This window comes from Martes martes (assembly GCF_963455335.1).
Source record: "Martes martes genome assembly, chromosome: 9".
Classification (NCBI taxonomy): domain Eukaryota; kingdom Metazoa; phylum Chordata; class Mammalia; order Carnivora; family Mustelidae; genus Martes; species Martes martes.
This window is the reverse complement of record NC_137896.1, coordinates 62,930,563-62,947,605: the sequence shown is the minus strand read 5'-3', so window position 1 is coordinate 62,947,605 and position 17,043 is coordinate 62,930,563. Positions and strand designations below refer to the sequence as shown.

At 44.1% G+C, this 17,043-nt stretch overlaps 1 protein-coding gene across 1 annotated transcript in view; it reads left to right on the top strand.

The window, feature by feature from the left end:
• Window positions 1-17,043, top strand: part of CAMKMT (calmodulin-lysine N-methyltransferase) — a 382,410-nt gene that overhangs the window by 359,656 nt on the left and 5,711 nt on the right. Inside the window, exons 9-10 of the mRNA XM_080813115.1 lie at window positions 6,053-6,116; window positions 16,458-16,589. Coding sequence (XP_080669241.1) covers window positions 6,053-6,116; window positions 16,458-16,589 — 196 coding nt within the window. The remainder of the gene's footprint in view (window positions 1-6,052; window positions 6,117-16,457; window positions 16,590-17,043) is intronic.

Here is a 17,043-nt window from a genome sequence, read left to right as displayed (position 1 = left end):
ATCAGATTTGCTTTCTTTTTTTCTTCTGAAAAAACACTCCTCCATGGAAAAGAAGCATTCTGTTGTATTTCTAGCTGAGATTTCCTAGCTTTCCATGGCCCTTTTAGTGTCTTTGTAGCCCATTTCAGAAAAACCTCGTTCCAAAAGAGGGAGAAACAGATTTTGGACTCATCAATGATATTGTGCCTAATGTTACATCCCTCATCTAATCAGAAATAAGGAGCTAAAACCTCACCATATGATTTGAGCAAGTAATTTAGTAAATGCCTCTCCTCACCAAATATGAGAAAGGATCCTCCAGGTTTCACTGCACAGATGAAGATAATGCTGGCAGGATTAGATCAGATTAAGCACAGAAGTCAGATCAGAGAGCAGCAGAAAAGAGGGAAGGAGGGCAGCATCTTCTTGGAGGTTTAAGCGAGGGTCGCATGCATGGGCTCCAGATACGCGGTGAAAGTCAGGTCTGGCCAGGATATTTCGAGGTAAATGTGTCCTTCACATAAATACCAGGACAGCCTGGCTTTGTCAGACCTTGTGTCATGGACACTCACACCATGTCATCCTATTTGTACTGGAGAGACAAGCAGAGGAAGTAAGATTTAAGCTCTTTTCTGATTAATGTTCTCAGGTTAAAAATAGCCACACAACATGTTTGAGAAATAGTCCTTTTCCCTTAGCGAACGACAGGGTCACGGACAACTAATATCCATAGTGCATATTCAGTGAAGGCTTTCATTACAAATACATCACAGAATACAATGTTAGATACACACACCACACACACACACACACACACACACACACCTGGTAGCTAGGTGAGAATTTACAGATTCAAATGAACTAAGTCCGCCAAGTTTTATTTTATAAATAGCTTTTCTATGCGTGAGGTGTTAAGTTGGGGGTTTTTATCCCCCTGGCATCGTAAGTGCCAGAATGTCAGCCTGTTTATAATTTCCCATTTGTAAATGTGAAACATTAAGCTACTCTCAGTGCAATGCTGATATTATTTCCAAAAGAAATGCTTTGGTAATGGTCTGTCTTCATATTCACAGGGATGCGTAAGCTGCTTAGAAACTTAGAAAGCACAGTGATATTTCTAACACGCATGTCGTGCGCACAGCAGTGAAGCTCTGGCTCTGGCCGCTCTTTATGTCCTGTCGGTCTGGTGTTTCTCGGGAGTTATTATGTGGGTGCTGTCCCTAGAAGACCATGCTGCATTTTTTTTTTTTAACAGTGTCATAGAGAAGAAAAAAAGAACAAAACACAAAAACCCCCTCTTTGGACACTACCTCCAAGATCAAACCCGAAATCCTCTGTGGCAGAAACAGGGGCCACCCGTTAACTCATGATCACACTGTCTCACACCGCCCTTCGGTTATTGTCAGTCAGCGAGATCTGGATTAGGCCGTAGGAATATGAAGCAAGAGTTGGAGTTCAAATATTAGGTACATGGATTAAATTCCTGACTGAAGCATTTCCAGCAAGGGTGGCATTGTCCGATTCTCTGAATAGCTAACGAGTGGTCCTGCTTGATCCCATTTACATGAAAACAAGCTCTATTCACAGACCTATTCCAAACCCACATTGTGGTTCAAGTAAAATGCACATGATTAAACGAGCTGGGTGATATGTTTATGTTTTTAAATCATTCATATATTCATATATTTACATTCAAACATTCATAAGCCCGTGGGCTACGGGGGAAATAACTTATTTCCCAGAAGAGACAGGCTCCTTAGTTCACATCTCCATTTAGGAGCTCCACCAGATTATACAATAAAGAGGTGAGCTGCAAAAGCTAGTCATTATTTCACCATTCAGCATTTTTGACGATGAAATACAGTTTTATGGTTCAACAGTTCCTAAATAACTTGTGAAATGTCAACCTTGAAATAAACAGAAAGAAAAAAATCGAGGTACAGCCACACCTGCAAAATGATGCTGTTGACAAACATCAAAATATTAGAATATTTAACCACAAGTGTAGGGGAAAAAAGAAAAAAGGCCTATTTAAGTTCCTTGGTTGACTTATTTAACATCGAATTTCATATAAGAGTTCCTTTCTGCTGGAATGCAGTCCAGCCTTGTCCTTGCTGAGTTTAGGATAGCAAGTGATTGTTAATTTTCAGCCTGCCTTTCCAGACTCCTGTTCCATCACAATAATCTGAGTCTGAAAGTAAGGTGTGTGTGTGTGTGTGTGTGTGTGTGTGTCTGTGTGTCTGTGTGTATCTGTTTATCCAAGGAACACTTTCAGTCAGTGTTTGATGGCTTTCCAGTTTATTGTAGCTCTGCAAAAATAAACATGATTCTGTACATTTGGATTCTCTAAAGGCTTGGAAAGCAAGTGTGAAATGCCACCCATAACCTGACACACTGAGCTATACCACATCAGCATGCGCAGTCTGAGACTTTGTGGAGAAATGGGGGAAGGTTACATCACTTCACTGGCACTCTCAGCGTTTTTGGACTAACTATGTACTGTGGATCATTTCTATTTCCTATTATTTTAAATGATAAAAGAAGCTTGGTTTTTAAGGTATTCTTCTGGAAGGAATTTTTTTTTTTTTTTCAAAACAGTCTCTAGAATTTCTTCATTTTCTTCCCAATGCTGTGATCATGGGTAGGTCTAGGTCACAACATTTACACCTGAAAAACTCTTCAATGCAAAGGCAGCTAGCCCTTTCATCCCATACCTAAAACTCAGTCCTAGAGAAGATAAACAAGCTGCCAGAGACCTGGCACCCCATGTGAAAGGGAGACCAGACCCCCATAGGTCCCAGCTCCACAGTGATCAGTTGATAAATACTGATAGAGGCCGTTCTTCTCCTGAAAGTTAAATCTAGAACAGTGATTTTAACTTAGCACATTTCACCTTCAGGATGACCTAGAGGCCCCCTTTCTGCGGATGCTGGCCGAGAAATGCCTCCTTGTCGCCTACACTAATTAATTTCCCCATGAGTGGAGTGGGGGATGCCCTGAGCTCTGCGTGACACTCTGACTGATTCTAAGGGAGGTGGTGAAAGTGTCCTGGCACCTTCCCTTTGTCATGAAATCTTGTGATTCAGATCCAGGGAATAAAGTGAGAGTTGATGCCACAAGTGAATTATATAGAGGGCTGTGTGTGCGTGTGTGTGTGTGTGTGTGTGTGTGTTAATAGCCAAACTAGACTGACTGTCGATGTATTTTGATCAGTAACAGAAGGGAGAGTTGAAATGGTATCTCCATTCCAATCAGTGACCCACTCAGCCTTTTTTTAAATAGATCCACTTAAGCTACTGTTGTTCTCTGAGCCCATTAGGACTTATTTAAGGGGTGAATTTTCAGGACATTATTTATCACTCCCGCTAAAGCACACTGAAATTGCTCATATGACATATCCTACAAAGTTTTGTAAATTCTGCTTTGGAGCTAAGTAGAAAGGTGAGCTTGCTGGGATTAAAGATTTATTAGAGAACTCTAAGAATTGCTTTTGGGAAATTTGATTTGGAAGGATAGAGTGGACATCATCACCATTCAAATGACTGTGTTTGGAATAGGTGCATGGGTGTTGTGTCACATTCTCCAGTGACCTGCAATGTTAAGATCTTTGTCACATCACCGACATTGAGTGAAAATAGTACCGTATCAGGTTATGTTTTAAGCTCAGTTTTTAAGGGGCTGATTATTTCCAACAACCTTACCAGCTCCTAGGATGCACAGGTTGAAACTGAAGAGCGGTCTTTTGCTTAATGTTATATATTCCAAACAGCCAGGACCCCAGTGGACCCGAGTAACTGACAGAGATATTTTCCTGCAGTGATAGTCTTCTTAAAAAACAAAACCAGAGGGGCGCCTGGCTGGCACAGTCAGTTGAGCATCAACTCTTGACCTCAGGATTGTAAGTTCAAGCCCCATGTTGGGTATAGAGATTACTTGAAAATAAAATGTTTTTTTTTTTTAAAAAAAAGGAGAATTCTTATAATTATTAAAATTTAAGATATTATCATCCCACTAAAGAGTGAGGTATATAGCCCTGAAAACTTTTTTTTTATTTTTTAAAGATTTTATTTATTTATTCAACAGACAAAGATCACAAGTAGGCAGAGAGGCAGGCAGAGAGAGGAGGAAGCAGGCTCCCTGTGGAGCAGAGAGCCTGATGCAGGGCTCGATCCCAGGGCCCTGGGATCAAGACCTGAGCCGAAAGCAGAGGCTTTAACCCACTGAGCCACCCAGGCACCCCAGCCCTGAAAACTTTAAAAGATACTTAGATAGAATTTTATTCCTTTCTTATCAACCTTTAATGACTATTAATCACTGATTAATATGCCTTACAGGCAAGTTTTTATAGCATTTGTATTAGATATAGTCTATACTCTAGGATTTAAGTATTGTTTGATAGAAGGATGGGAAAATTTTCTCCTGGCACATCATCAGGGTATCCTGACTGCCGGATGGAGTTGGGATAAGGTTCCCATTCTAGACATGATTTCTAGTTCCTCTTAAAAGGATTCTTTTTCCATTGCTCAAAGCATCCTTTATAGAAGAACCTTCTACCGAACATGCCATGATGAAACCCAAGCTCTGACTTCTTGGCAACTTCTCATAAGCTGCTCTCCCCACTCCTCTTTCTTAAATGAGAGAATTGGTTGGAAGAGAATCTGGTTAGTGAGGCATTTTACCTAAGCATTGATTCTTCCTTAACAGTACCAGTCAAGGAGTTTATACACCCTGTTTTAGGGTCATTGAAACCAACACCCTACACAGGCTGCTCGATTTCAAACCCTGTTGGCCCACTAGTCAGGCAATAAGCCGACACTTACAGCGTCCTTCTAGGTACGCATGCTGTGCTAGAATTTGCTGTGCATAGGTTACTAGAGACCAGAAGCTCTTTGAGGATGGGAACCTTGTTTTTTTCCTAGCTTGTCTCCAGTGCCTAAAACAGCCCATAACATGTAGCAGGTATTCCACAAATATTTGTCAGCTAATATATATGATTGACGTGAGGCCCACCACTGCTGCCTAAGTAGCCCTTTATTGACTGAGGAAACTGAGGCCTTGTGTGAAGGCTATACCTAGCAGAAGGGTCAGAGTGCTGTTAAACCCTGCCTGCAGTGTGACTCCACACAGCAGCTCTCCTACTGACAGCTCATAGCTCCCCTTAGCTCAGAGAAGGTTGAGGTAGGGCCCTAGAGTAAGGGGCACTTACTCATGCTTTGTGAGGAGCAGGGAGACCAAGGCAGAGGGGCCCACAGAAAACTACAGCATTAGAAATGGGAGTGGGAGGGCTCAGGCCCCTCATGGGATTGCTGATGCACAAGGCTGCTAATGCTCTGGCTCACGAGTCCCAGAGAAGGGAAATCTCCCCAGGCATCCAAGATGAGGCGTGGTGAAGACAGGCTCAGATGGACCCACCAGAGGGGTGACAGAACACTAACAGAAATTCTCAAAAGACCGAAGGAGAAAGATGAAAAATCACAGTAAACTGGAAAAAAAATCAACATGAAGGTTTAAGGGAGAGAAAACCCCAGAGTTGCCATGGCCTCTGTGTTATCTAGCCCAAATCTGGTCTTTGTTCTTGGAACTGTTTACTCTTGGGTCACTGGTTGAGTCTGACCTCAGTACTGCTCCTGGCCACCAAAAACCATTGCTACCTGAGATCTGTTCCGTGGTTTGAGCATCATAGGGCTGGTGTTAGTTTCTGGAGAGTGACCTCACAGTACCCTCAGTGGACGGATGGCCCAGGCCTACAGAAACTGGGCTCTAATGACAGGAAGTGTTTCATCTCAACCAGATGATTCCTCCAAAGAGCAGTTTAGACATTGTCCCTTTAACATTAACACATGGCCCAGTCGTGTGTGAATCTTGGCCAACTGAATGTTGATGACTTGGCTTTGGTTGGATAACACTGACCACAATCTTTTTTTCTTCCCGTGAGACACTTGAATGGAAGGAAACAATTTCTCCCCTTTGGTGTTGAGTAAACATGTATAATTAGCTTTGTGCTTACCTCCATTAGTATCATTAGACTTGGAAACCCAGTTTAATCTGGATTCTGCTCTCTTCTCAATGTCAGCCTCTTTCTGGACCAGTACAGAGCCAGCCTTGTTGATGCAATAAAGAGATTACTCCAGCCCAGAGTAAGTATGTTTCTATTTTCTCCCGAACACTGGCTTCAGAATAATTAGTCTGTGCACAAAGATGGAGAGAGTAATGGAATGGCAGGATTAATGTCATGTAATACTTTAATACTTATTATGTCCAACTTCAATTGGGTCTTCTGATCTATCAGATTCTTTCCTAATCATAACTAGGAAACTTCTTACCCTTGGCCTTCTGATAAGGAACACAGTGGGTAGTAAAATAAATGAAACCGCTTCAAAGATAGTGTGAGATTATTTTTATCAAAGAATTTCTTGAGTCTTTTCCTTTGATAACAATATCTTCATATTAAAGTAGAAGTATGATATTGAAAGTTTTCTGTTGACTTCTGTCATTTTAAATCCCTTCAGTAGTAACCTTTGTCATTGGGTATTTATTTATTGCAAAAGAGTATTTTTTTCTTTTTATTTCTGTTTATATCAAAGAAAAAGGACTTCAGATGAATCTGTATATTAAAAGTTCTTTGCTTTAAAAGGAAGCCATTATTTACATATTATAAACATTAGGTCACAATGAAGCCAAGCATGGCATAAAATATTGTGCACATTTTTACATTTATATATCCATTTATGCCTGTGAGTAAATTACAGAGTTTGTAGCCACTCTTATTTTGTTGGGCTGTTACACTAAGCTAGGAGGTCCTGCAGCCTAACCGGAGAGTTAATATACATCTATTTAAAGTAAGAAAATGAGTTTAAAGCTCATGCATTAAAAAAAAAAAATCTTATAAGTATGTAAGACTCTTGCTGTGCCATAGGAATTTAAAATAGGTTAACAATGTTAATGCAGTCTAAGACAGGAACTCATATTTATCTGAGAAAGGACTGCAGTGTGTGTGTGTGTGTGTGTGTGTGTGTGTGTGTGGAAAGTATTTTCTGAAGTTTTGTTTTGAAAGTCTTTTTCCAAAGGTTTGCTCTAGTCTTCTGACCTCAATGAGACTTAGAGACTAATACCTTTCAATCTTTCTTTTATATCTTTTTCACATTGAAGGTTCCCAGAGCAATTTGATAATCGTCCTTTGCCTTACACTGTTGCTTTTTATTTTGTTATCTCTGTATAGCTCAGAAACTTTAAATAGGCCTCTCAGAGGAGAAACCACCGCTTGGTAAGTGGTAATCAATTAAATTAAATTGGCCTTCTCAGTTCCCCCTGTGAGGTGGGGAGCAGGTCTTGAGGCAAGGAAGGGGCGTGCTCCGAGCTATTGATGGCTGCAGCCACGGTTGAGTGAGCAGCCCAAGTTGAGGGTCGAAGAAGGAATTGGGGGCCTCTTCATCCCCCCGTTAACCTTGGGTGAGTCTTGTGACTTGCAAGGTCAGGATTTTCAGAGAGGGCACAGAGATTCTTGGACGTAAAGGCCTCTGTGAAAAATGTATCATACATAAATACAATGCTTTCAAGGACTCCCGGATCTCACGCTGCACAAACTGTACTTCACCAACACCCTCCAAAGCCTATTTGTGGCAAATACTCCGTTTTGCAGGGATTTGCATGGTTTGCCTAAGATCTCTTGTGAATCATGTGAGTGATTTACAATACAGAACCGTCCAGGCTGGGAATAGTCTGAAGTGCAGATTGGGCTGGAATCTCTAGCAGCTCTCCCTTAGCCTTTATTAAACCCCGAACCTTGTCTGAAGTGTGGCCGCACATGACCGCCCTCCTAGTGACAGCTGATACTCACCCGTAGCCGGGAGAAGGATGAGGCAGAGCCCTGGGGTAGGTGGTGCTTGCTCATTCTATGTGAGGAGCCAGGAGGCCAGATCAGAGGGGTCTGCCCAGACTGCAGCATTCAAAACGAGAGGAGGGGCCCTCGCTCGGGCCCCTTGTGGGTTGGACGCTGCGCGAGGCTGCTGGATAGTCTAGCCTAAGGTGTCAGAGAGCTGCCATAAGAGAAGAACCCCAAGCTGTGAGTGGCACATGGATATCCTGAAATGACTGCTCAGGACTCCCATCCCCATCAGGAGTTCTGGGGAGGCAGGCCGCTCGTGCTCCCAGGGCCTTCACCGGGCAGGCCATAGAATAGTCACATAGACTTGGCAGTGACCACCGGCAGCTCCGTCTCCCGTGCCAGTGGGCCAGAAGGGTTCCCAGAGCTGGGGGTAACCAGAGCAAAAACTGAACCCTTCCCCTTCCAAGCTCTCAGGACCGGCTGTTCTGCTTCCAGAGGCTCTCCCCCTGCTAGTGTATGTGTCGTGGAAATCGCAGTCTAAGACTAAGGTATATTAAAAGTTTACCCCATTACACTGAGAGCTGCTTTTAACATTCTCTTGAGTCCAAGACGACTCCTCCGTGGTGTGTGGTTTGGGTGCTGTAAGTGCCACAGGACACCCACAAAGAGACAACTTCCGGGGCTGCGCTGGTGGCTGCTGAGTTCTTGGTAATTCAAGGCTCAGCAAGTTCAGTGGCAGATACAGCACATTCTCTGGGTGCTCTGGAAAAATGGCACTTTGGCCAAATGCTTCAGGTTCGCAGGAGGCCCAGTGTCTGCAGCTAGGGTGGAGGGTGGGAAGAGTCCGAGGTATCTGCATACAAAACCCAAGTCTGCTCTAGCTAGCAAGGCTCTCTGAGCCAGAGCTTCATCACGTCAGGGTGAGGGAGGAATAAGTCCTCCCTCTGGGCTGATGTACAATAGTTATCGACGTGAATGCCTAGCACAGCGCCTGGCACACAAGGTGCATTCCAGAATTCTTTTTTTGTCACTGCCTTAGCTAGTCAGGGTTAATCCACATGAGACACACATCCAAAGGGACCTCTTCAGCCTGACTGACAGGAGGGCCAAATTCCAGGCCCAAACTAGCACTGTTAGCCTCTGGAACTACCTCTCTCACCTTAGGTTCTTCTAAGTCCTCCTCACAGTGGGAAGGTATGCTTGGACCCTGGAGTCTGAAAGCTTAAGGTGCAGATCTGGGCTTTGCCACTTGTTGGGATCCCCATCTGTAACACGGGGAGGGAACAAGCCAATGCGTCAGAAAGCTTTAGCGCATGACGGGCTCTGAGTCTGTGTTAGCTCTTGTCACCTTGAAAAAGACCCAGAGAAGACTGTGGGGAGTACAGAATACAGGGGGCATCTTTCTTGCAGAAGTGCTGTTGGGGGTTGGGGATACACTCTTCTCTAGACACAGACTTTGGTGACTTCTGCACACATCTGGGCATGCTGCATGCCCCCTGCACTCATGTTTTGCAGGCCTTCATCAGCCCCCTCATTGGTCCCCAGAGGACTGTCTACTTGGATGGAGAGGACACTTTTTACTGCAGACAGAGCAAGCGGGGAGAGATTACTGCTAGAGGGGAGAACAAGAGGTTTTAGGTGGCAAGCTGGGGGAAGAAATAAATCTGCCATTTTGGGGTGCATGGTTCCTTGATGTCCAGCTGAGGCAAATCAGTGGTCTGGAGTCTTATAACCCAGTCGCAAAAAAAGTAGATGAAGAGGAGGAGTTTTCCTGCTTTTCCCTTTTTGTAACAGAGTCATGAGGGAGGGGGACCAACCCCAGAGAAAGCCTAGCCACCAAGGTGGGCTTCTGGCTTGGCTTGGATCCTCAGCCACACGGGTACCTGTGGTTGCCAAGTCACTACAGAAAGCCCCAGATTTCAACAGGAAGTGTTTGCGGCCGACCCCAAATGGAAACTTTCCTCAACTTGTGGGTTGAGAGTAGCTGTGAAACTCTTGACTTCTGCCAGACTGCTTACAAGGAACTTTCTAGCAAATTCAAAAAGGCAAAAAGAAAAGAACAGGTACTAAAAAGGAATGAAGTCAGCAAAATTTACTTATTCCAAGAAGCAATGTTCCCCCAGCCCACCCCCTGCCCCTTGCCCCTCTGCAACCTTTTTCCCTCCCGTGAGTGGCTCCGTGGTGCTGGTGATTGACAGGTGACCCCCTGCTGTTGTGTTCTTTAAAGAACATCAGCAGTGTCTGATATCAGAGGGCCAGAATGTAATTTAAAATACAGCCACTGCAACCTGCAAGTTGAACTTTAGCCTGGAAATGACAACCAACAAATGGTATCCACTAATATTCCTCTGAAATGGCTTTCGGTGCAGGGAAGGACACCAAGCCATCTAGACGGTGTGAATTTCCTCAGAACCATTAAGAAATGGATGGAGACGCAGTGCTGACAGCTCTCCAGCTGGTTGCTGTGAACCAATCGTCAAGTATTCAAAAATAATCACCTTGGAATTCATTTAACCTTTAGAAACTGGCCCGAACTAACTGCCACATTCCTGCAGCCTCACCTGGAGGCAAGGAGGGCCACGAATGTAAATCATTGGCTCTGGTTTTAGAAGAGCAGAGAGATTTCCTCCTTTTTTATTTTATTTTGTTATTTTTTTAAAGATTTTTATTTATTTATTTGACAGAGACCACAAGTAGGCAGAGAGGCAGGCAGAGAGAGGAGGAAGCAGGCTCCCGCTTGAGCAGAGAGCCCGATGCGGGGCTCGATCCCAGGAACCTGAGACCATGATCTGAGCCGAAGGCAGAGGCTTTAACCCACTGAGCCACCCAGACGCCCCTCCTTTTTAATTTTTTTAAATCCAACATCTGTCCACACATCTGTACAAACCTCTGTTTTGGGTTATGTTAGGGAAATGCCTTGTGAGTGTGGGCTCAGGGTAGTGAACTGAGATGGTCCTGGAAGGCCCCTCTGTTCCTGTCTGGCTCGCTGGGTCAGAGGCCACACAAACCGCCACCCCCACCTTGTTCTTGGTGAGAATCTGTGTTCAGCCATACCTGCCTCTAAAGTTTGTAGGAAGAGTCCCCAGATGGTTTTAAGACCCTCAGAGCAGGGGCCTAGCTCTAGAAGTTCTTTCCTGAAATCTACCCAGCTGCTTATTCAGCATGCATGGTACTGAGTCTCTGCCCCCAGAGAATTCATAATCTGTTCGTGGACATGTAACACACACACACACACACACACACACACACACACACACGTGGAATCACAGTGGAGAGTGCAAAACAGCTTGTAACAGCCCAGCCCTGGGTCATAGTGTGGGGCTGTTGTTATTTGTTTTGACAATCTTTCTAATTCATACCTTCTGTAGAATGGGAGATACTCAAGGGTCTGGACTCTGTCTCCATACAACAAGCATTTGTTGAGCAACTACTCAGTATGTGGCACTGTCCTGGAATGTGAGGTGCGGGTGTAAACACGGATCATGAATCTCCGTTTAGGAGGGCACACTAGTGCCTGCACTACCAGGAATTACAACGAAAGGTGATGGGTACGCCAGAAAGAGTGACTGACTAGTCGCCTGAGGAAGGCTTCTCTAGAGGCAGTGACATTTTCCTTTGGTGCTGAATAGTAAGCTTCTAAGCTTCACGGAAGGGGTCTAGAAGGCAGCGTCCCTGGTGGAGGGAACGGCGCTCACGGGTCCGGAGCATGAAAAAGCATGTTGTGTTTTGGGATCAACAAGAGAAGTTTGGGGGGCGCCTGGGGGGCTCAGAGGGTTAAAGCCTCTGCCTTCGGCTCAGGTCATGATCCCAGGGTCCTGGGATCAAGCCCCATATCGGGCTCTCTGCTCTGCAAGGAGCCTGCTTCCTCCTCTCTGTGCCTGCCTCTCTGCCTACTTGTGATCTTTGTCAAATAAATAAGTAAAATCTTTTAAAAAAGAGAGAGAGAGAGAAGTTTGCCCTGGCTGGACTGTGAGGACTTGGTTTGGGGTGCCATTTTATGAAAGGCTGAGGACACTGTGTGAAGAGACTGGGCTTTTTTATCTGGGTAAAAGAGAGCCACTGAAAGTGTTTGAGCAGTAGTATAGTCAGATGTGGGTTCTAGAAAGATCAGATTGGCCAGCATAGAGACTGCAGTGGAGTAAGAGAGAGCCTGAAAGCCGCAAAGCTCCTCAAGGCACCATCGTGAATCAACTTGTACATGGAATTGTCCAGTTAGGAGAGGGTAGAGATCTGAAGGTGGAGAAGAGGGGACTGAGAGGATATTCACGGAGGAGCTCATTCAGTAGACAATTACTGGGTGCCTCTCAGATGCCAGAGGCTGTGTTAGGACCTGGGGGTAGACTGAGATAAAACGTCATCCTGCCCTGAAAGAGCTCGCAGTCTAGCGTGAGAGACAAACAAGCGAGCAGTTACGTGACAGTGTGGTTAGGAAGATAGCAGCGGTATGAGCGAGCTGTGGAAGCAGAGAGCAGGAGAGCCTGGCAGGGAGGAGGCACGCCGTAGAGGCCAGGGGTGGTCAGCCGAGGCATCCCAGGGACAGGGAGTCTAATCTGCGGTTTGAGGCCAGAGGTACTGAGTTCCACTGTAGACAGAATAAGTTAAAAGTACTTGCAGAACGTCCCCATGGAGAGACCTAGGAGGCACCTGAAAACAGGGGTGGGTCCTGGACTTTGGTGAATGCCAGAGATAAATACTCCAGTGTGTTGATGCATCGGTGAGAGCTGAAGTCATGGACTTTGGTACACTTGGCTCAGGGAGAAAAAGTAGGCAGAGCCCTGGGGACCACTGACAATCAAGGGGCAGGTGGAGAAGCCAGGGAAGGGGGTTGAGAGAGACGCAGGGGAGGAAGCAGGGAAAGGCGGCATCTCAGAAACCAGGTAAAGAAAAAATAAACATAAGCTTAAACATGTAATTGGCATTTAATAGTTGGTTGCCTAGAAATGGAACAGGAATAAAGGCATTTCACTGGCATAGCATATTCCTTTTAAAAGAAATCTGAAGCATACTTATTTTTTCCTGAAGTATACACCCTTTAATATATGAGTATAGATTAGTCTAGCAAAATAACAACAACTGAGCTCACGATGTAAACAATATCATTGCTGTTTAGTGGAAATACTCCTCTCTCCTCTCTAGGGATAAATGAATTCTCTCAAATTTCTGCCCATCAGTCAAAATTTTACGTTCAATTGAGTGTTCATTCTGAGTTTAAGATGAGTCTATGACTTCAAATGCCTAGAAAGTTGGGCTTTCGTAAATTGAAAATAATTTTTCTAAAGTGATGGGCTAATTTGAAATCTATATTTTTTTTCTTGTTTGATTTTTGCAGCCTAAATTGTAAGGCGTATTTCTCTGATTGCACCGGTGTCCTGCTCCACTGGGGACAATGGGAATTCGAAAGCCAATTCCTTATGGGGTGGATGCTGGCGCTCCGTGACTGTTTATTGAATGAATGGTTGATGTACGATTGTCCCTCCTCAATATTGATTCCCATCTCAAAGGTGTCTGTATTCAATGAAATGAAAAGGAAAGCATTTTAAAACCCATAACTGAGGAATTAGAGATTAAAACTACTGCCCACTCTTTCTCCTTGTTGCGGCTACAGTATTGTACACAAAACGCTGGCCTCTGGAATCCCATCAGAGCCACTGACTCTGGAAGAGCTTCTTGCAGAAAATCTTTTCTAAAGAATAAGCAATAGAATGTGGCCTTCGAATCCCCAAAGAAATAATTTCTTAAATTATTTCAACATCTGGATTTAGTTTATTCTCTCAATGAGTATTGACTGAGAGTCAACTATACACTAGGCACTGAGAAAACGCAGTGAATAAAACATTAGAAGATCCTGTTGTCAGGGAGCGTACGCTCCAGCCAGAGGAGATTGGCGATCACAAACAAAGGCGTGACGTGTGTTAGTGGTGAAGAGCACTCAGAGCGAAAGTAAAGGGGGTAGGAGGGGGGAGAGTTGATGGGGAAGCAGCGGCTGTTCTAGAGGGTGGTTAGGGAAGGACAGGTAAGCTGGAAGAAGACCCAAAGAAGGAGAGATGTCTGGGTAGAGGGGACTGCCATATGCTTACCTGGGTCCCCCTACAGCTCACCCCAACCAACAAGGGGTTAGGGGTGTGGGGAGCATGGACTCAAAAATGTAAACATCAGCCCAGCCAAGAGCCTTGTAGCCCTGTGAACATTATGATACATAGCTTAGATAATAGCTACTAAAAAATCAACTCTTTGATTGTAACTGTCAGACAATTTTTGCAGGTGACTTTAAAATAAAACAACTTCCATTATTCAAAAATCCAGAATGGCAACCAGCTTTTAAAAATGACTAAAATGACCTACTGGTGTTCCCTCTTTGGTTTTTTTTTGTTGTTGTTTTTGTTTTTTTTTTTAACGGAGACTTTTGCTCCCCTGCCAAGACCATGTATTATATCTAGTTTCACATCAAAATGAATTTTTGCTGCTAAGTTTGAAAAACGCCTGAAAATAGCAATTAATATTGGAAAAGCTGACAGAACCTTAAGTGTAGTGGCATGATTGGTGCTGCTATAATTATGTGTCTGAATATGTACATGTCTATGTAAACACAGTATGAAAACACACTTGATGTCCAGGACACAGTATTGGTGTATTTTCTTGCAGGTAAATGAGGAGAAGAGAGGGAGAGGGAGAGAGACCTGATAAAACCTTTCCAGCACTGTTAAGTGGTGGAGATGTTTCTAATCTACATAACCTTGCTTTTCAGATGCTTTTCAAATTATTTTCACATTCATCACCTCATTTGAATCCTCGTGATTTCTCTGGGCTGCAGGGGTGGGAGGGTGGGGGGGTGAGGGGGGGGCAGAGCAGACTTTGTTCTTCCCATTTGGTGAGTGAGGAACCTTGATGGGTCAGCTGGGGTGACTGAGGAAATTGGATTATGTCCTCCCCAAGGTCCCTTCTAGCTCAACAGTTCTGTGGCTTTTTTTTCTAATTTTCCTGAGGTGACAGCTGTGTAATGGTGGAGACTTTTTAAGCCCAGAACCCCTTCTACCACATATTCCTCCTCATATTCTTCAAAGCCTTCGCTGCATGTTTAATCATCTGTGAAATGTAATGTCTACTGCACAAGGTCATTGAGAAATGGTTGAAGGGATGAAAGGGAAGGTTCATGAAGCGCCCTGCACGGTGGTCACCATTATTATTATTATTGCCATCACTATTACTAATAAGGAGGCAATGAGGGGGTGGAAAGAGCGTCTGCGTTGGAAGTACGCATATTTTGCCAGTTGTGTCGTCTTGGTCAACTCTTCAACCATTCCGAGCATCCTGTAACATGGAGCCTATGATACCTACACTGTCGGAGTTCCTGTCCTTGAGCGGACACTCCTGACATGAGTGGACGCTCAATAAAAAATTGGCCGTAATAAACAGGAAACCACCTTTCATAAGAAACTGGGGTATACTTTCATGATTCCCTCAAAACCTGAAGTGGCATTTCATAAAAGTGAAGTAGAACCTTGAAGTTAACAGAGCATACAGTCATCTCTTAAACAAAAAGCAAAGAAGATTCTGAAGTTTAGCTGTTGTGTGCATGTCTAGGAGGGCAAGGAAAGGTCCACACCCACCCATCAGCAAATGCACACTGCAGAGTTTCCTGTCCAGTGGTCTTCTGAAAAATCTGGTACATAGCTTGCTCAAATCTGCCCATTCTCCCCACTGCAGCAATCTTACGAGGTTGTGCAGTTTATTTAGAAAAGCCCGATTACCCTCGTTACACCACTTCCTTTGTTTTTTTCTTTTTTTAAAGATTTTATTTATTCATTTGACAGACAGAGATCACAAGTAGGCAGAGAAGCAGGAAGAGAGAGGAGGAAGCAGGAGGCTCCCTGCTGAGCAGAGAGCCTGATGTGGGGCTGGATCCCAGGACCCTGGGATCATGACCTGAGCCGAAGGCAGAGGCTTTAACCCACTGAGCCACCCAGGCGCCCCTATACCACTTCCTTTGAAAAGCAATCATCTGAGTGTCGTGAGGAGCTGCTTTGCTCTAATGATGGCTATTATGAAGGATTCACTGAAGTTGGAAACCAAGATCCTGGAGCCTTGTCTCTGGTGGCATGGTCCCAGAAAAGGCTGGTGGCAGGACGGAAACATGAAAATTCTCTAACAGAGACCGCAGTTACTGTCTCTATGGAGGATTTCTTGGTATTGAGTTTCCTGGGTACAATAAACTAACATCTGTAAGCATCCTTTGCCACATGCTCTGGAGCTGTGTTGGGGACACGCTGGCAGCAGCTAAGGAGTCTCCAGGTGGGTGGCACTGCCTTGGACCAGGTACTCTAAAAGCTAGTTGATGGTTTGAACCCCTGGACCCAAGAGAGGTGTGCATCGTACAGAACACCAACTTCGAGCCACGTTTTGTTTATTGCGTGCACAACTTGAAAAGGATAATACATAGCAACCTTTGAATATGAGATATACATATTTTTTTTCTTACTTGATGTATATCTATCCTTGAAATTATTCTCACTGTGACTGTCCATCCTGTGTGGATGTCTCAAGAACAACTGTGTTTCCTACCCGAGAGCAGGACATTAAATGCTTCCCCCAGTGTTTGTTCTGTTTGGTTGCCTTCCAGTTCTAAAATGTGTGAATTTCCTTTTTAACGTTCTAGGGGAAAGCAATGGTATTCGCCCCACGCCGAGGGAGTACTTTAAACCAGTTTTGCAATCTAGCTGAAAAAGCTGATTTCTCTATCCAAAGACATGAAAATTATGATGAACACATTTCAAACTTCCACTCCAAGGTTAGTTTTCTGCTTGTGTTAGATAACACTTTAATCCGCATTGCATTTTGAAGAGATCATGGTCTTTTTGGCAGGTAACCTAAATATTTGATTAAAGTACTCCTTAGGTGTGCTGCTTCTGAACAGGTATTTGTATCTGATTATTTTGTGTGGTAAAGGCATCTTTTATCTTTGCATGTCTAGAAGGATTTTACAAAAACCATTCCTGTTTACTCCTTTCTCTGAAACAAACTAATCTTTTCATTCATAATAGACTAATTTGTAGGATGCAGGGGAGGTGGCATAGAACAAATGATAAACAAGCATTTATATTTTTATGAAAAACCTTTGGCTTTTAAGTAGGTTAAATGCTCAGCTGCACTGAAATAAATAGAAGGTGAATGTCTAATTGTATCATGTTGGACTGTAAATCTTTATCTCTGCTTGCTTTATGGCTGGGTCAGTTGGCAGTTTG